Source organism: Scyliorhinus torazame, chromosome 1 (genome assembly GCF_047496885.1).
Source record: "Scyliorhinus torazame isolate Kashiwa2021f chromosome 1, sScyTor2.1, whole genome shotgun sequence".
NCBI classification, from domain to species: Eukaryota; Metazoa; Chordata; class Chondrichthyes; order Carcharhiniformes; family Scyliorhinidae; genus Scyliorhinus; species Scyliorhinus torazame.
Genome location: NC_092707.1, coordinates 87,870,359 through 87,891,141, shown reverse-complemented (window position 1 = coordinate 87,891,141; position 20,783 = coordinate 87,870,359). Strand labels below are relative to the sequence as shown.

General features: G+C 49.7%; 1 protein-coding gene across 4 annotated transcripts in view; it reads right to left on the bottom strand.

Annotated features, from left to right (window-relative positions):
* Positions 1–210: 210 nt before the first annotated feature.
* Positions 211–20,783, bottom strand: part of LOC140409353 (solute carrier family 2, facilitated glucose transporter member 11-like) — a 138,244-nt gene continuing 117,671 nt past the window's right edge. For 3 of the 4 annotated variants that reach the window (XM_072497784.1, XM_072497808.1, XM_072497800.1), the window contains 5 exons: positions 18,184–18,294; positions 11,617–11,718; positions 6,474–6,549; positions 4,331–4,458; positions 211–680 (listed from right to left, as the gene is read on the bottom strand). In XM_072497784.1, coding sequence (XP_072353885.1) covers positions 459–680; positions 4,331–4,458; positions 6,474–6,549; positions 11,617–11,718; positions 18,184–18,294 — 639 coding nt within the window. In that variant the 3' untranslated portion in view covers positions 211–458. The remainder of the gene's footprint in view (positions 681–4,330; positions 4,459–6,473; positions 6,550–11,616; positions 11,719–18,183; positions 18,295–20,783) is intronic. The other variant, XM_072497791.1, reaches the window with a different exon arrangement.

The following is a 20,783-nucleotide window of genomic DNA, read 5'->3' as shown; positions in this document are numbered from 1 at the left end:
CCCGACCCGTGGGTTACCCGTCGGCGGGCGGTGGCTTCAATGGGAAATCCCATCTCAGTGGCAGGAGCAAAGAATCACTCTGCCAGTGAATGGTGCGCGCGTCCCGCCACTGAGAAACACGCAGCTGGAACCAAAGAATCTCACCCTTAGTCTCAAAAACAGAGATACCACCCTTAGTTGCAATGACATCACACGTGGCTTACATTGGAGTAGAAGAGACATACTTTTATTTAACGTTTTTGAAGAAGATAGTTGTAAAAATACTAATATTTCATTTGTAATATTGAACAGGACAGTTCTACAGAGGGGAGTAACCCCTGACAGGAAAGATGAAACAACTAGAAAAGGTTTTCTGGCGAGAAGTATGTGGATTATCCTGAGTGAAAACAGAGTGTTGGGCGATTGTCAAAACAGCCCTGGGCTGGCATTGTTCAGAAGTCACCTTTTTTTTTGTCTGCTCACAGTCGGGTGGATAGAACCTCTGTCTGGTTTGAGACAATTGGCCTCTTACTGAAGTAGGGGCACATGCCATTCTTCATTGCATTGCGCAATTTGTCAAAGTCCTCGCTGATTTGGAGAAGAGTTTTCCCTTTCGTTTCAGGGAGGACGTAAAACGTAAACAGCGACGCCAAAGAGCAGTTTCCAAAAAACAGAAAGAAGGAGAATTGCCCGAATGCATCCTGTGAAGAGAAAGGCGTATCAGTGGAAAGATCGTGCACATTTCCAATACATTGCTGTGATTGACTCTCATCCTTGTGTATTACAGGGAGGCTGTGTTGAAAAGTTGATGCCTGTGTCACAGAAACAGCTAGATGTTGTGACGGGGATGGGAATGTAGGTTATCTCTGAGATAGGATAGTGTGAATGGCCTTTACCATCGATATTGCATTGTTAATTTCATGGCCTGAAATGTGACTACTCAGTGATTGTCCGCATGGTTCTATTCGAAACAGAATATGTGCACATTCCCACAGGAGCAAACTGAGCTGACTGCGACTCTGACTTTCCCCTCCAGGCACATTTGAGCTGCATGCAGTTTGGAGTGACCTGCCTTCATTTTCCATTTCACTGAGTGAAATCTAAATTTATTCCTTCATGGGATGTGAGCATTGCTGGCTGGGCTATTTATTGCCCATCCCTGAGAGTATTTTAAGAGTCAGCCACATTGCTGTGTGGTTTGGAGTCACATGTCGGCCAGCCCCCCCCCCCCCCCCCCCGGTCCTAGGATCACAGCACATACAGGTCGTGGCCTGGACTCTGTGTCTCACAGATTGGTGCAACACAAACTATAACACCCACCAGTCCAACACGGTGCAATCTGACCTGAAGCTCCTTCTACTGAGTAAAAAGCCTCCTTGAAAAAGTGCAAAATCCCCACCCACACCCGGGAATCTCCGGCCCACAACTGCCCGAGGTGGTGGAAAATCCTCCAGAAAGGAGCTGAACACCTCAAGTTTCATCGCCGAGAGCAAGCTGAAGCCAAGCCTCGACAACGAAAGGAGCGCTTGGCAACCGGAGCGCTTGGCAACCGGGGCACCCCACCCACCCGGGGCACCCCACCCACCCGCTCCTCCCACCACCGTCTGCCCCACAGAGGCTGGAGGTGGCGGACTGGACTCCTCAGTCACCTGAGAACTCATTTTTAGTGTGGAGGGGAGTCAGCCTCGACACTGAGGGACTGCCCAAGAAGAAGGAAGACCAGTGACTAATATTATAACTTGTATAACCTAAAACTGCTCACACTCAGAGATTCCCAGAGTCAATCTACCAGAGAGTTAGTAATAAAATGGGCACATCTACCGCTCGGGCATGGATGATAGGTCCCAGCAGCTGAATGTGAATGAAGCCCGGTACCATGTTTGCCTGTTGGCCTAACTGTTCCCCTGTGCTAGATCCATTACTACGGAGCGAGTGAATATGACTGCCTGGCCTACTGTTATAGTTGTAGACGTTGTTTGGATAAGGAGTGGATTGGGTTCGTTGATGCAGGCATAACACAGCTGCTCTGGCTATATTAGCCACTATACTCCAGTGAAAATGAAAGATGATGCGGTTATTCTTTATCAAATATAAAACACTGAAAACTGGAAATCTGAAAAAAATAAAGAATGTTGGAAATAGCAGAAATGCCAGCCTGTGTGGGGGGAAAAAAGAGTTAATGGATGGAATTTTCCTGTAAAAATAAAGTGCCAAAAGAAACAACCGAAAGCGAGATTTCAGGCAAAGTGGGACACTGAGTTGAGATGGAGCAGCACAGATTAAACCCTGCCTCCTGTAAGCTGCCATTACAGCACCGGACCCAGGAAATACATGCATTCCATCGGCGGGGTGGAGTGCGAGGTGGAGGGGTGGGTGTTGGTGAGGTCTTGTGGGAAACAAATCAACCCCCCCCCCCCCAACCTCATTCATCTCCCCACCTACCCCATGTCAGCATTGCTTGGCGAGGTCACCAACTCAGCAGAGGCTCCATTCCCTCACTGATTGGCTCCAGGGATACCCAAATCCTATGGAAAAAATTCCAACCCAATGCCTCAGAATGGTGACTTTTCTCCATTAGTTAGTTGGGATTAAGCAGCCTGACAGGGCTGTCACGTGGATAATTACAATGCCAATTAAATGGTTAATTGGAAGAACAATGATTTAGTGCCAGTCTGGCAGGTAAAGACTGCAAAGTTAATTCACTGCAGCGGGATTGGAGAATCCCACCAGCGTGAGAAATCCCGGCCAGAGTCACTGAGATGATCTCTATCCTCATCCCTTCTCTTATTGCTAGTCATATTGCAGTGAAAGGGGTCTGGCATTTACAGGGTTAATGTGGACTGAGTACAGTATGGTCCACACAGTGGTGTATGAGGCACATGACCAAGACCCAGGGGCCAGTGTAGTATTGAGCAGAGATGTGTATGGACCTACATACGGAGACAGCTCCTAGCCTGTACCTTTTACTGTACATGTGCAACTAGGTCTTGAAGTTAATTAAGACTTACAATTAACCTACAGAAGACTGCATCGACTTCTTTAAGACTTACCGATCTGTAACCAAGACCCTCCATCACCTCATTCTCTGGTGAGACTACCATCATCTCAACCAATTCATTGCATCCATTTTTCTACTTCTAAAGAAGGGGTGGGATTCTCCCCTACCCGGCGGGGCGGGGGGTCCCGGCGGGATGGAGTGGCGGGAACCACTCCAGCGTTGGGCCGCCCCAAAGGTGCGGATTTCTCCGCACCTTTAGGGGCCTTGAGGGGCTAGGCCCGCGCCGGGGTAGTTTCTGCTCCACCGGCTGGCGTGGAAGGCCTTTGGCACCACGCCAGCTGCGGCCGAAAGGACTCTGCCGGCCGGCGCGAATCCGCGCATGCGCAGGGGGTGTCTCTTCTGCGTCGGCCATGGTGAAGGCTGTGGCCGAGGCGGAGGGAAAAGAATGCCCCATGGCACAGGCCCGCCTGCCGATCGGTGGGACCCGATCATGGGTCAGGCCACCGTGGGGGCCCCCCCCAGGACCCCGGAGCCCGCCCACGCCGCCTGGTCCCGCCGGTAAATACCAGCTTTGATTTACGCCGGCGGGACAGGCAATTTCTCGGCGGGACTTCGGCCCATATGGGCCGGAGAATTGAGCGGGGGGGCCCGCCAACCGACGCGGCCCGATTCCCGCCCCCGCCCAATCTCCGGTACCGGAGACTTCGGCAACCGGCGGGGGCGGGATACACGGCGGCCAACGGCCATTCTCCGACCCCCCCAGCAATGACGCCCTTGTTTCCTAGAACAGAATTCCTACAGAGCAGAAGGCCCATCGAGTCTGCAACGACCCTCTGAAGGAGCAACCCACCCATGCCCACGCACCCACCCTATCGCTGTAACCATGCAATCCACCTAACCTGCACATCTTTGGACTGTGGGAGGAAACCGGAGCACCCGGAGGAAACCCACGCCGACATGGGGAGAACGTGCAAACTCCAAACAACTGTCACCCAAGGTCGGAGTTGAACTGGGGTCTTTGGAGCTGTGAGGCAGCAGTGCTAACCACTGTGCCACCGTGACGCCGAAGAATAGATTCTTCCCCAAGTCGCTTCAAGAAAATTCACTTTTAATAAGTAGAAATGACCCTATGACATACTATGTAAATGATTCAGGTTTCTGCTCCCTCTCATGTGTCAGACTATGAATCCTCTTGCATTGTCACTGGCAAGCACTTCTTCCATGTAATGTATTTGGTAATTTCATGAATAATAGAATAATAGGCCTGTCACAGACTCCCACACTCGGGCACAAGTCAGTGCCATCTCCCAGACGATTAGGTGGTTATTCTAAAAGATTCAAACTTGAACTTACAATGACAAATGGGAAAACCAATCCCAGGCCAAAGAGGGAGAACCATTGCAGGGAATTCGCTGCCACTACCGCAATAGATCGGTTAGACTGAGTGAATATTTCCAAAGGCACAACTCCAGTGACGCTACCTGGGTTAAGAACAAAGGATCATTAATCATCTCATTACACATATGATAGCTCAGGGAACATCGCCAACCTGGAAAAGCTGACAGAGGTCGATAGCATTGAGTGAGGTGGCACTCTCTAGAGATTAAATGAAAGGTCACCAATTTAACATGTTGACTGTCTTCCCCTCTCCTCAGAAGCTGCCTGAAAATCTGTGGTCGGGATAGTCAGGTCCCGCCGAGGATGAGGAGAGCCATTCAAATATCCAGTGACTTCGGCGGGAACGGAAGATCCTGCCGACAGAAGTGACCTGGAAATTCTGGCCTGTATGTTTTCCCAGTGTTTTCTGTTTCCATTTCACATTCTCTGCAGCTGCAGCTTTTTAAAAAAAAACTTCAGAAAGCACTGGGCACTCATTAATTCGAGAGGCGCCTTTGTTTTATCAGGGGGGCAGATACAACCTATGCTCACACAGCAAGAGGCCATCTTCAGTGCTAAAACTGATGGCGATATTCACAGACACTAAACTTTCCCTCAGACAGTGGTAGAAATCTGGTGATCATAAATAAAGCTGTGAAACAGGACATTCAAATAAATACAGACACACAAGCTCACCCAAAACTGACATCTAGACATCTTAAATACTAAATAGAGAAGGAAACAGTAGCAATGACACCCTTAATTTTACAGTCATTCTCAACTTAACTATTTCTCTTCAAATTGGCAATGAAAGAGAAGCAGTTGCACTAATCTATAAGGTAGATATTATGGCTGTTTATGCTGATGGTTAATGTAGTGTCTGGTCTATCCACCACTCTCTGATTGCTTCAGTCAGACTTCTCGGGTGGGATTCTCCGACCTCCCCGACGGGTCGCTCTGACGCCGGCTGCCGAATTCTCCGGCGCCGGTTTTCTAGAAGGGGCGGGGATCACGCCGGTCGGGGGCTGTTGGCAGTGGCCCCCCCTGGCGATTCTCCGGTCCGCGATGGGCCGAGCGGCCGCCCGTTTTCGGCCAGTCCCGCCAGCATGGATTAGACCTGGTCCGTACCAGTGGGACCTGGCTCTGAGGGCGGCCTGCGGCGTCCTCGGTGGGGGGGCGGGGGAATCCGGCCCCGGAGGGGGGGGGGGGGGGGCACGGTGGCCTGGCTCGCGATCGGGGCCCACCGATCTGCGGACGGGCCTGTGCCGTGGGGGCACTCTTTCCCTCCACGCTGGCCTGTGAAAAGCTCCACCATGGCCAGCGTGGAGAAGAAACCCCCTGCGCATGCACAGGAATCACGCCAGCGGTTCTGGGAACACGCTGATGGGTCTCCTACTCCAGGGTCCTTAATCCAGGAGAAAAGCCCCCACTGCTGGCCTGACAAGTGGCTGATTGGTAGGTGATCCGGCAGGCCTTCCTCAAGAGAGGTCACTCAGGGCACCCCAGCCAGAGGTTGAGACAACCCTCCAATCCCCCCATTGCCTCCACAAGATTCAGCTCATTGTCTTTGGGCATGTTGGGGACGGTGGCACAGTGGTTAGCACTGCTGCCTCACAGCACCAGGGACCTGGGTGCAATTCCAGCTTTGGGTGACCACCTTTGTGGAGTTTGCACTTTCTCGCGGTGTCTGTGTGGGTTTCCTCCCACAGTCCAAAGATGAGAAGGTTAGGCGGATTGGCTTTGCTAAAATTGTCCCTTAATGACCAGAGTTATGGGGCTAGGGCAGAGGTGGGGGCCTAGGTCGGGTGCTCATTCAGAGGGTCAGTGCAGACTCGATGGACCGAATGGCCTCCTTCTGCACTGTAGAGGTTCTATGATCTGATCGAGTCTCCTGTGCTCCGGTGAGTCCACAATCCCAAGTACAGGCGTCAGAAAAATCTGCTCCAGTATATAATGAGTAATGTTTCCCGTGGAGTGTGCAAGATGAGTGAAAATATTGATGCAAGTACAAAGTACATCTCACCTCTGTACTTGTCAAACGGACAGGATATTGACTGCTTCTGTCAGACCTTGCCCAGGTGTAACACTTTCAAACTGTCTCAGCAGAGCTGGTACTCACCTGGTCCCATTCCAAATGTCAGGATGTAAGCAAAGATGAAGACCAGGCTACAATACGGAATCCAGGAGAAACGTTCCTGAAAGGAAATGGCAGAGTCATGAACAATGTGAGTTTGTCACTAAACCACCGACTTGATTCAAAGTCAAACACCAAGTTGTCCCCGTCACATGAGGGATGACTGGTCCACTTTTCAGTCTGATGTTATTTTCCTGTTGCAGCTGCCGTGGCCATTCAGACTCACTGATTTACTTTAGTTACTGTTAATGCGATCAAATTTCACCGTCTTCCCGCCAGTGAGATCTTCCCGTCCTGCCGGTGCCGGACCCCTGTCACGGGTTTCCTGGCGGAGGGCAAGCAGTGTGAAACCCCGTTGACAGCAGCATGACCAGAAGATCTCACCGCCAGCCAATGGTGACGCACCTCTGAAAACCTGGTTTGATGGTATTGATGGCCCGCTGGCAGTCGCAGCGCGTACCCACCCCACACCAGCAATATAATCTGGATGCCCTATTCACCCCCCCCCCCCCCCCCAACATGTATCACAGAAAAGGTTATTACAAGAACTCGTGATGTTGGCGGTGACATATTGGCATGGGTAAAGGACTGGCCAACTAACTGCAAACAGAGCCAAGATGAATGGGCGATTTTCAGGTTGGCAAACTGTAACTAATGGAGTGTTGCAGAGATCAGTGCTGGGGTGTCGATTACATTAATGAATTCGATTGTGTTGTCACCAAATTTGCTGACAATACAAAGGTCAGAGAGAAAAAAAGCTCTGAGGAGGACATAAAGGACAGAATTGTACCTTCCCCCACTGGTGTGCGGGGTGGGGGGTGGATGGGGAGGGCTTGCTGTGTGTAAAATTGCTCAGGAGGGCTTCCCTGTGAGTTCCCGCCCTCCCTCACCTCTCTAATGTTACGCTGGGGTGGGTGATGCCTTGGACAGCCTGCCCACCCTTTCCTCTATTGAGACCCATAAGTGACCAATTATTGACCACTTCCCACCCAGCCTCAATTCGGAGACTGGCAGGAGGAGTAAATATGGGGGAAGCCCAAAGAAAATCAGATTTGGGGGGGGGGGGGTGGGGTGGTAGTGGGCGGTGACCCTCCATCAGCAGCTCCCTTTTAACATCAGGCATGTCCCCATCCATTTAAGGTCCACAAGGCCTCCCTCCCCCCACCACTGCTGATCTCTTCGCCGACACCCCAATTCACCACTGTCCCTTAGGGGGCTAAGCTCTCAGCAGGGGTGGCTGCTGAGAGTACATATCCCCTCATCGGGGAATCTATAACTAGGAGACACAGTTTCAGAGTTAGGAGGTTGCCAATTTAAGATGGGAGGACGAGGAACTTCTTCTCTCAGAGGATTGTGCAGCTTTGGGATTCTCTACCCCAGAGAATATATTCAAAGCATTCAAGGAACTCAAGACGACATTAGAATCATAGCATTTACAGTGCTGACGGAGGCCATTCGGCCCATCGAGTCTGCACTGGCTCTTGGAAAGAGCACCCTACCCAAGCCCACACCTCCACCCCATCCCCATAACCCAGTAACCCCACCCAACACTAAGGGAAATTTTGGACACTAAGGGCAATTTAGCATGGCCAACCCACCTAACCTGCACATCTTTGGACTGTGATGACTATTTGAATAGAAATAATGTACAGGTACGGGGAAAGGCAGGGGAACGGCACTAAGTTGTGATGCTTTGTTTGGAGAGCTAGTGCAGGCACGATTGGCAGAATGGCTCCTTTTGCACCATAACAATTCTATGAAAACTGAGATACTGAGAATCTTGAAGTTTGGGGGAGTCAAGGGTTACTCTGTATGGGGAACAAACAGCAAAGGGGAATTTAGGCCCAAATCAGATCAGCCATGACCTTATTGAATGTGGAGCATACTCGAGGGGGCATATTGCCTACACCTGATCCTATTTCTTACCTTGCTAGGCAATTGGAGGGTTCTCGTGTGGATTTTAGAACAAGTAAATAGAAACATTGGCCCAAGAACGCCTGTTCCCCGGATGGATATACCCAGAGGTACAGCCACCCCCCAGCTGTCACCCCACCCTGCTGTCACCCCCACCTCCAAGATGAGCTGAGGGACCCCTCGGAGGTCCCTAGCTGGTTTAGCTCAGTGGGCAAGACAGCTGGTTTGTGATGCAGAACAAGGCCAGCAGCGCGGGTTCAATTCCCGTACCAGCTTACCCGAACAGGTGCCGGAATGTGGCGACTAAGGGCTTTTCACAGTAACTTCATACTTATGACAATAAAAGGTTATTATTAGATAATTGCCCAGGAGATTTTGATTCCCAATGGAAAATCCCTCTGCAATCCTCTGAGACTCTCAACTAAAGTCGGAGAATTGTGAATGGTTCACACTCACTTACCAGATTAGTGACCCAGGAAAGGTTAGAAGGATTAAAACTACTTCTAACTCCTGGTTCACCATGCTACTGACCGTCACCCCCTCCACAACACCCAAATGGACCATCTGACAAACCCCAAAAACCCAATAGCTCCCAGATCTCCCGACTCTCTGCCTAACCCTCTGATTACCCTCCGATCCCAATTACCCCAAATTCAGCTACCCCCCCAACCTGACGAAGCTCCGACCCCCTGACTATGTGTCCCCTATCCACTCCCCTAACCACTCACCCACTTAACTGCCACCCTACCCCTCACCCATTCTCTTGACACCCAATTGCCACCCATCCCCCTCGCCCATTTACTGTACACACTTACCTTTTCTCCATAGGTTCTCAAAGTGGCTTTGGGACATTGAAACTCTATTTGCTGGAATACGTGGTACAGAAAATCTCTGTGCAGCTCCATCAGAGGATTGCCGCACTGCCTGAATTCTGCAGCATCCTTGACCAGAAAACAGACCCAAAAGATCCATGGACGTGGGTAATTTTATCTCTGATCTGGATCAGCGATAGGATTTCTGGCCCAAACAGTTCTGGGCCAATCTTTAACCTGGCCCAGAATGTCCTTGCAGAGAAAGGCAAATCGCTTAATGGAAGAAGATCTAAGCCCATGCTTCCCTTTTGAAAGTTTCTATTGAATCGGTTTCTAACATCCTTTCTGACCATGCACTCCAGATTAAAACAACTCACTGGGTTAAAAGGAAAATCTTAAACTTGCCCTGGGTTTTTTGCAACTTATTTGAAAATTGTCTCGACCGGTTACTGACCCCCCCCCCCCCCCCCCCCCCCCAGCGCCCGCCCCCCCCCCCCCCCCACCCCACCCGCTGCCAGTGAAAACTTTCTCCCTATCTACTCTATCAAATCCCCCATAATTCCGAACAGCTCAATTGAATCTCCCCTTAATTTTCAGCCCCAATGAGGACAATCCCAGATTCTTTGGTCTCTACAGATAACTTAAACCTCTCAGCACTGAAATCCTTTGCACTCTATCCAAGGCCGGGATACCTTCTCTAAGGTGTAGCTAGTGATCAGAATTGGGCACAATGGGGGAGGAGAATCGGCGCAACCGCACCACGACGCCACAACGCCCCGACTCCGGCGTGCGATTCTCTGAGGTGTGGAGAATCGGCGCCATTTGCGCCGGCGCGTTTGGCACGGCGCCGGCTGCGGGCCGCTGGAATCGGCGGGGCCGGCGATTCTCCGGCCCGGATGGGCCGAGCGGCCACACCGATACGACAGAGTCCTGCCGGCGCCATTCACCATTGGGCGCTGCCGGCGGGAACTCTGCGCGAACGTTCGGGGGGCTGCCTGTGGGGGGGGGGGGGTGGAGGGGAGCTCCGTCCCCGGGGGGGGGGGGGGGGGGGGGGCCTCTGATGGAGTCTGGCCTGCGGTCGGGGCCCACCGATCGGCGGGCCGGCCTCTCCCCACCCCCCAACCTACTTTCTGGCGTGGCCGGCCCCTGAACACCGACGCCATGTTGAGTCGGGGCCGGCGCGCTAAAGAAGTCCCCCGCTTGCGCAGTTGGCACGGCTGGCCCGATGGGGGCCAGAATCGGTCATACCCGGGCCCGGTTTGCGCCGTCGTGAAATGTGACGGCATTCACGACGGCGCGAACACTTGGGCTCCATGTTGGAGAATCGCCCCCAATACCTTAGCTGCAACCTGGTTATAGAGTCATACAGCGCAGAAAAGGTCCTTCGGCCCATCGAGTCTGCACTGACAATAACGACCCTTAATCTCGCACTAATCCCATTTACCAGCACATGTCCAATATCCTTGAAAGTGATGGTGTTTCAAGTGTTCGTCCAGTTGCTTTTTAAAGTTGGGCAGTTTCCAGCCACCACTACCGTTTCAGGCAGTGCATTCCAGAGTCTCACCACCCTCTGAGCGAATTTTTCTTTTCTCAAATCCCCTCGGAATCTCTTCCCCACCCTAAAAGTATGGCCCCTTGTGATTGATCCCTCAACCAAGGGTAACAGCTGCTTCCTATTTGCCCTGTCCAAACCCCTCATAATCATATACACCTCAATTATATCGCCCCTCAGCCTTCTCTGATCTAAAGAAAACAATCCAAGCCTATCTAGTCTCTGGGCAGCACGGTAGCCCAGTGGTTAGCACTGTTGCTTCACAGCGCCAGGGTCCCAGGTTCGATTCCGGCTTGGGTCACTGTCTGTGTGGAGTCTGCACATTCTCCTTGTGTCTGCGTGGGTTTATTCCGGGTGCTCCGTGTTCCTCCCTCAAATGCCGAAAGACGTGTTGTAAGGTAATTTGGACATTCTGAATTCTCCCTCTATGTACATGAACAGGCACCGGAATGTGGCGACTAGGGGCTTTTCACAGTAACTTCATTGCAGTGTTAATGTAAGCCTATTTGTGACACTAATAAAGATTATTATTATTATAAATGCTCCATCCCAGGCAACATCCTGGTGAATCTCCTCAGTACTCCTTCCAGGGCAATCACCTCCTTCCTATAGTTGGCCATTTTTAAAGGTTTAGGAGGATCTTTGTAATTTCTGTTCTCAAGAGATACAAATTCAACAAAAACTCCCTTTATACTGGGAAGGTCTCCTCCCAGACCCAGATCCTGCACCATTAAAGTTAGTCATTTCCTGATACAGGCTCCCGTGACCCCCACCAGGAATGGCAGAATGGAATCTTTACCTGTAAGTGATTATATTTCCAGATGTTACATCCACAATCTCTCGAACCTACCTTCAGACACAAGGTAATGATCAGGAATAGTATCCACAACGCCATGAAGCAGTATCCTTTCCAGAGCAGGACTCTCCTTCCAGCTCGTTCAATAATAAATCCCTGTCCAATGGAATTTTGAAAAGAGATTAAGCTTCAATCCAAGATTTACTAAATTGAATCATTTTGTTACAGAACAGAAGGTGGTCCTCCTGCCCATAGATTCCGCTCTCGCTCTCTGCCAGAGTAACTTAGCTGGGCCCGCATTTTCTGCAACTCTGCAATGTTTTAATCTTCAGGTGCTTGTCCGATTCCCTTTTAAAAGCCATATTTGAATCTGCCTCCACCGCACTCTCAGACAGTTCATTCCAGTTCCTGAAGTCCCTCGTCTTGGAACCATTCTCGTGACTCTTTCCTGTACCTTTGTCAATGCCTTCTCATCCTTCTTTAAAAATGTGCTGCCCCAGAATTGGACGCAACATTCCAATTGAGGCCAGATCCTGGGCCAGATGTAAGGTAGTGGAAGAGGTGGCCTCTTATTGGCCAGCGGCGAGATCTTCTATTCCTGCCGCTGCCAATGGGTTTTCCCGTTATTTCACCACACCCCTCCCACTGCTAGGGAAAACGTGGCGGCCGTTTATCGACAGTGGGACCAGAAGATCCATCGGTGGGAACATCTGGAAAATTGTGGCCCATGTGTTTTACAAATGTCATCACGTCATCTTTGCCGTTGTACTCTATGCCTCAATTTATAAAGGTCAGGATCCTGTATACCTTCTTAACCACATTCGCCTATCCAAATGATTTGTCTCCATATACCCCCCATATCTCTCTCCTTTCCTGTGTCATCATTGGTAGTGTATACTTTAGTTAATATTGCTTCTCCATGCTCTTCCTGTACCACTTCATATTTCTCTACATTAAATTTCATCTGCATTCTGTTCACCCATTCCAGCAGTTTATGTCCTCCTGAAGTCTATCACTGTCCTCCTCACAATTCCCAATACTGCCAAAATTTGAAAATGTGCCCCATACACCCAGGTCTGAGGCTGGGGTTTTTAAATCGTCTTCAAAATGTGCACAAAGCTGCATTAGTGAGTCCTTCTACGGTGGGCTTATCTCGGGATTCGTTATCTCGGGCTTCTTACTCGAGAAGAAATCCTGCTGGAGGCAATGGTCCTTTGTTCAAAAATATTTATTTACACGCTGACTATTTATAAAGGTTAAATAAGACAGGGACATAGCCTCAGCTGATCTCTCATATGCCTCACGCTCCATTGACATCACTATGACAGAGCTCCTGACGCACATTCTCAGCAGCTATCATTAGAGTTAACCCCGTAATCCCCAGTCCTGTGTGAATTCTGAGCAGTTCATGCAGTTCTCATTATGGAATCATAGAATTTCATAGCAGGGACAATTCAAACTATTGTGCAAGTGCCAGCTCTCTAATGAAGCTGTCCAATGTAGGCCCACACTCCAGCCTTTTCCTCAAAGCGTTGCAAATTATTCCTTTTAAAGTACATGTTCAGTTGCCTTTTGAAAGATCCCACAAAGTCTGATTCCATCATCTTTTCAGGTTCCAGACAATAATCACCGTGTGTGTGGGATAATTTCTGTTTGTTTCCCCTCTAGTTCGTTTGCCAATTATTTTCATTCTCTGACCTCTGTTGACTGAGCCACTTGTCAGAGGAACCAGTTTCTCCCCACAAGACACCTGATAATCATGAATACCTCTATCGGATCTACCTTTATCCTCTGTTCCAAGAAGAACAATTCCTGCTTCAAAGGTTGTTTCGATGTTCCGCGAGATCTGGTTAGATCTCCCGGGCATTGTGGCTGTCGGGGACACAGGTGAGGCCTTCCCTGGCATTTCCAAGCCTCGTCCCTCTCCTATTCCGGCGGGATGTGGCTGGTAGAGCGCGCCCTAAGTGTGTCAATACATGTTAACATTCTTGCTCCTGACTGGTCAACTGTGCAGAATGGATGATGTGTTTCTTGATTAAGGGTAGCCAGATCTCACTAGTGTGAAGGCTGCTATCTTGTGGGACAGCTTGGTGTTGTTCAATCTCCATGACCTCCCGATGTGTCTTGTATGCCAGTGCGTGATTGAGTTACGTCCAGAGGTGAAACATTGGATCATGGAATCATAGAATTTACAGTGCAGAAGGTGGCCATTCAGCCCATCGGGTCTGCACCGGCCCTTGGAAAGAGCATCCTACCCAAGCCCACACCTCCACTATATCCCTGTAACCCAGGAACCCCAAACAACCTTTTTGGACACTAAAGGCAATTTGCATGGCCAATCCACCTAACCTGCATATCTTTTGGACTGTGGGAGGAAACCAGAGCACCCGGAGGAAACCCACGCAGACACAGGGTGATTTTATGATCCTAAGTTAACAGCATCACTTTCCAGAACAAAATTTTACACGGTGTGACTATGAAATTGTCTTAAGCACTCCCAACTTCTTCAATCTCTGCTGTCCCTCATCCGTGGCATCACCGTGGTAACCCTCCTCCATACTTTCTCGAAGGCCTTGATATCCTTCCTGCAGTGTGAATTGTAAACAATAACCTAGCCGGGCCAATTGATTTGTACGGGATTATCAAGGACTGCCTTGTTTTGGTGCCCTATTTATAAGGCCAAATATCTCATAAACTTTCTTAATTGCCTTATCAATGTGCGATGTTACCTTCAAGGATTTGTGAAGCATGGCCAGGTCCCTCTGCTCTTGCCCCTGCCCCCTTCAAAACTGTCCTGTTTCAATTGGATTGCCTCCTCATATTATCCTTCCCTAAATGTATCAATCTCATGCATTAAATTGCATGTGCCATATGTTTGCCCATTTCACCAATTCTCCATGTCCTTCAGAAGTCTGTGATTATATTCTTATTCTCTACATTGTCAAGTTTAGAATCAAATGCAACCTTGAAAATGTTATTGCCTATACCTAAGTCAAGATTGCTTACATATATCACAGGAAAAGCAATGATCTTCAGACTAACCCTACTGCAGACTTCATTCCACTTAGAAAAATATCTGGGGCGAAATTCTCCGGAAACGACGCGATGTCCGCCGACTGGCGCCCAAAACGGCGCAAATCAGACGGGCATCGCTCCGCCCCAAAGGTGTGGAATGCTCCGCATCTTTGGGGGCCGAGCCCCAACATTAAGGGGCTAGGCCGGCGCCGGACGAATTTCCGCCCGCCAGCTGGCGGAAAAGGCCTTTGGTGCCCCGCCAGCTGGCGCGGAAATGACATCTTCGGGCGGAGCATGCGCGGGAGCGTCAGCGGCCGCTGACAGCATTCCCGCGCATGCGCAGTGGAGGGAGTCTCTTCTGCCTCCGCCATGGTGGAGGCCGTGGCGGAGGTGGAAGGGAAAGAGTGCCCCTACGGCACAGGCCCACCCGCGGATCGGTGGGCCCCGATCGCAGGCCAGGCCACCGTGGGGGCACCCCACGGGGACAGATCGCCCCCCCCACCCCCCAGGACCCCGGAGCCCGCCCATGCCGCCTTGTCCCGCCGGTAAGGTAGGTGATTTAATTTACGCCGGTGGGACAGGCATTTGAGCGGCGGGACTTCGGCCCATCCGGGCTGGAGAATCGAGCGGGGGGGCCCGCCAACCTGTTTGGCACGATTCCCGCCCCCGCCGAATATCCGGTGCCGGAGACTTCGGCAACCGGCGGGGGGGGGGGGGGGGGGGTTCACGCCAGCCCCCGGCGATTCTCCGACCCGGCGGGGGGTCGGAGAATTTTGCCCCTGATCCCACTACTCTCTGCTTCCTGGCTCTGAGTCGATTATGTACTCAAGTTACCACTTTCCCTTCAACAGCATCTGCCTCTGTTTTTTGAATATGTCCGGTTATGTGGTACTTTATCAAATGCTTCTTGAAAAACCACAGATACAGCAGCCACCCTTCATCAGCTCTGTATGTTACTTGGTCAGTGAACTCAATCAGGTAAATCAGACACAATTAACCCTTGACTAGCCCCTGCTTCTCCAAGTGAGAGTTAATTTTGTATTGATGAAAAGAGATATAGTGCTGAAATTGTCATCTTGCACCTATCAGGGCACATGCAAGGATGCCACATTTCAAACAGTCATAATTTCTATTGCACGAGTAAAGCTATCCTGTGGGATGATAGCTACCTTTATTTCATACGAATGACACAAACTCCCAAATGGGCCAAAAACCATCACTGGATATGAAAAGTATCCAGTCCACCTCAAACTACCCCGGAAAAGCAAAGAATTATAAAATGTTTGAACAACTAAGAAAGCCATTTCACGCTGCTACTATACAGTGGCTACAAAAGTAGTATTTTGCACTAACAGGCCCCAAAAGACAGTTCTGCCTACCACACATTGGAGCAACATGGTGGATGAATTTTAGTGCTAGCGTGATGTCAGGTACATAGGCTGTAAATTCCAGTGATTGCCTGATTGAATCAAACAGCATGTTGCATTGGCTGTTCATAATGGGCAGAGTAGAGTCTCTTCTCAAGCAGTCTGCACTTTTAAAACATGAAAAAACTGCCTACTGATAGGTTCCACCATCGGGCAGCGCTTGTTGAACAATCCTGAATGTGCTAATAGCTACACTAACAACACATTTGAGATATTCAACTAAGTTCATAACATGGCTCCTTTCTGCTTGCTGGAAGTGATATACATTCACTCAGGGGCCTGTCCTCTGCACACAAAAGGAATATGTCCAAGCCTTATGCCTCTCCTCAATTATCCAGGAGCTTGGCCTTGGTCTGGTCCCCGATATGAGAGAACCACAGGTTCGTTCCGGGTAGGATGGATGGGGGGTTTCTGAGCTGGCATCGGGCAGAGGTTAAATGAATGGGGGACCTATTCATCGATGGGACTTTTGCGAGCCATGGGGCGCTAGAGGAGAAATTTGGGTTACCTCCCGGGAATGCTTTTGAGTACATGCAAGTGGGGGCGTTTGTGAGACGGCAGGTGAGGGAATTTACACTGCTCCCAGCACAAAGGATTCAGGACAGGGTGATTTCGGGTGTATGGGTTGGAGAAGGCAAAATCTCGGCGATCTATCAGGAACTGCAGGAGGCGAAGGAGGCCTCGGTGGAGGAGTTAACGGGTAAGTGAGAGGAGGAGCTGGGGGAGGAGCTGGATGAAGATCTGTGGGCTGATGCCCTGAGTAGGGTTAATTCTTCCTCCTCTTGCACCAGGCTCAGCCTAATACAGTTCAAAGTTGTCCATAGAGCGCATATGACAGGGGCGAGGATGAGTAGGTTTTTTGCGGTGGAGTACAGGTGTGTGAGGTGCTCGGGGAGCCCAGCAAATCACGCCCATATGTTCTGGACGTGCCCGGCGCTGGAGGGGTTCTGGAGGGGCTTTGCGAGGACTATGTCCAAAGTGGTGAACACCCGGGTCAAGCCGAGCTGGGGGTTGGCATTATTTCGGGTATCGGACGAGCCGGGAGTGCAGGAGCCGAAAGAGGCCGGTGTTCTGGCCTTTGCGTCCCTGGTAGCCCGGCGGAGGATCCAACTAAAGTGGAGGGATGCGAAGCCCCCAAGCGTGGAAGCTTGGATTAACGAAATGGCAGGGTTCATCAAGCTGGAAAGGATAAAGTTTGCCTTGCGAAGGTCTGTGCAGGGGTTCTCCAGGCGGTGGCAACTGTTCCTAGACTTTCTCGCAGAACATTAAGTGGAGGTCAACAGCAGCAGCAACCGGGGGAGGGGGGTTGGTTTTTCTGTTTTGTTTAGGTAAGAGTGGGGCGTTTTCCTTACTGGCGTGTTTATTTGTTAAATGGGGGTTATTGTATTTTGTTGGAAATCTCATGTATAATTTTTGCTTGTTTTGTGTTTTATTCTTTTTTTTCTGTTTCGAGTGTTTTGTCGAAAATTGTTGAAAATTGAATAAATATATATTTTTTAAATATTTACCGTACAAGGCAAAAAAAAAATTATCCAGGAGCTTGGGGAACTGAGAGTTCCCATCGCTTTTCCATGGCAAATCGGCCAATCAGCATTGACTTACCAATTGATCAGCCCCCACCCCTCCCCAACTTTCCCCCTTTAGTGTAAATTATTCTGGTGGGTTGACATTTGGTTTCTCCTGATGAGTGTACAATGAAAATGCTTCAGCAACATGTCTCTCTTTTCAGCAATATTCATGCCCTGCAACACTAAGTGACAATTAATTTTATCTTTGACAATGAACTCGAGTAGTTTCCCCATCACTGAATGATTGCCCTGGAATTACCTGGTTTGTGCCTGGTCCCTCTTTATTTACATGATTTAACAGTCGCACTACACCTCTGGGACATTCCTATATCGAAGGAGGATTGAAAGATTGTGGTCAGAGTTTTCTCTATCTCTAACTAGTTTCCTTCAGAAACACGCAATGCAGGGGAGTGCAGGTCCGTTTGGGTGGAACCCCTTTTGGATGCTCACCTCCCAACTTGTACTCAGGCAGAGGCAATGGAGGAAAATCTTCCCCAACAGCTATTTGAAGTTTCCTCTTATGAGGCGGGGGGGTGGGGGCAGGGTTATAAACAATTCATTTTTGTTTCTTGTTGCTCAGTGAACTGTGGAGTCCTCTAAGCTGTACTTACACACATCACTGAAGTTAACATTTCAATTGAGCTTGATCCGATTCCCACATAAGGGATGTTATCCTTGGAGATTCCCAGCTGGTGATAAACATCAGAAGCGTAAAAATAGATCTGCAAAATAGGAAAACCAATGAGCATACTTTGTTCAGAAACTTTATCTTTTAAAACAAAATTTAAAATTAGTAATTGTTCATAATTCTCGTTTTAAACCAAAACAAAAAAACAAATTGATAGTTTTTTGGACTTGCTGCCCAGTTGTAATACTGGCAATGTCAATTGACTGCCCATTACTAATACCCCATTGACACTTTTGTTGAAATCCGTTCGCCACGGAAGCTCACAATGTGGTCTCTTCTACATTGGTGAGGCTAAACACAGACTGGGTGACTGCTTCACTCAGCCTGCAAACACAGTCCTCACCTCCCTGTTGCTTGTCATTTTACCTCGCCACCTTGCTCCCATGCTCAAATTTCTGCCCTTGGCCTGCTGCAATGTTCCAGTGAAGCCCAATGCAAACTGGAGGAACAGAACCTCATCTTATGGTTCGGAACATTACAGCCTCCTAGACTTAACATTGAATTCAACAACTTCAAACCATGAACTCGCCTCCATTTTCATAGTTTGTTTCCCAACCCCCTCCCCCACAGAGCCATCTTGTTTTGCTTTCCCAGAGTGATATTAACACATTCTGCTACCGTACCTTTGCCATTATCGCCACGTTCTTGAGTCTTTAACACTACCATTAATACGCCCATTACCTTGTGTCGATGACATCTTTGTCAATCTTTCCTGAGCTCTCACCTATCCCTCACCTTCTATTCTGCTCCACCTTCCTCTCCATTATATAATCCATCACCTTTCTGTCCCTCATCAGCTCTGAAGAAGTTAAAAGGTCTCAAAACGTTAACTCTCTTTCTCTCTCCACAGATGCTGCCAGACCTGGTGCGCCTTTCCAGCATTTTCTGATTTTATTTCAGATTTCCAGCACCTGCAGGATTTTGCTTTTATTTTAGTGACCAGTTTCTTGATGAGCTCTCCATGAGCCTGGGTCTGATTCTCTGGGGGGCAAACAGTGATCCAATTCTTCGGAGGCCCAGATTGTTCTCATCCTGTACCAATAGGACCCATGATTACACCCGATCCCTTCTGAAATTTACAAATGGATATGGATAGGTTAGGTGAGTGGGCCAAAATTGGCAGATGGGGTTGACTAAGTGTGAGGTGTCATCCATTTTGGTCAGAAAAATGGAAAAGTAACTTCTTATCTAAATGGAGAGAAACTTCAGAGTGCTGCAGAGGGATCTGGGTGTCCTTGTGTATGAATCTCAGAAAACTAACATGCAGGTACAGCAGGTAATAAAGGAAGGCAAATGGAATTTTGGCATTTATAGCTAAAGGGATAAAGTATAAAAATAGGGAAGTGTTGCTGCAACTGTACAAGACATTGGTAAAACTGTACCTGGAGTACAGCCCAGGTCTCCTTATTTGAGGAGGGATGCAATTGCATTGGAGACAGGGGACAGGAGGTTCACTTGATTGATTCCAGAGATGAGGGGTTTGTTTTATGAAGAGAGATTGAGCAGATTTGGATGAAACTCTCTTGAGTTTAGAAGAATGAGAGGAGATCTAATTGAGGTATACAAGATGATAAGCGGTACTGTCAAAGCTGGCGTAGAACGGATGCTTCCTCCTGTGGGGCAATCTAGAATGAGAGGTCAGCGTTTTAGGATAAGGGGTAGCAGATTTAAAACAGAGATGAGGAGAAATGACGGACGGGATTCTCCAACCCCCCGCCAGGTCGGAGAACCGCCGGGGGTCGGCTTGAATCCCGCCCCCGCCGGCTGCCGAATTCTCCGGTGCTGGAGATTCGGCGGGGCCGGGAATTGCGCCGCGCCGGTCGGCGGGTCCCCCCCCCCCAGCGATTCTCCAACCTGCGATGGGCCGAAGTCCCGCTCGTTCTATGCAGGTCCCGCCGGCGTAAATTGGACTAGGTCCCTTACCGGCGCGACTGGCGGCACGGGCGGGCTCCGGGGTCCTGGGGGGCGCGGGGCGATCTGGCCCCGGGGGGGTGCCCCCATGGTGGCTTGGCCCACGATCGGGGCCCACCGATCCGCGGGCGGGCCTGTGCCGTGGGGGCACTCTATTCCCACGCGCCGGCCGTGTAAGCCTCCGCGATGGCCGACGCGTATACTAAACATCTCAGTCCTGATCCATATTTCCTTCTGGTTCTGGTTCGAAAAGAATCAACAGAAACACAGCAAATTATCTTGGCTCCTGGATTAATAACTGGAGATGGAGTTCAATATTAAGAAACAAGTTTTGTGAAGCCTCGATGTAATATTAGAATGGAGAATAAGTACTTTGTGGTCAGTTGCCTAGAGGAAGGTATTATTTGCAACTGATGTCGTAATTAATAGTAAAGTAGAAAGTAAAGTCACCATAATCCCAGATGACCATAGATTGCTTTCCCCTTTGAGGGGGAGAGCTGACTGGTGATTTAACCTGAGGATCAGCACACCTCAGGCGAGAGGAAAGGTTGTGAAGGCGGGGCCTTCATGAATAACCTCAGCCAGTACAGGAATAGAACCCGTGCTTGTCCA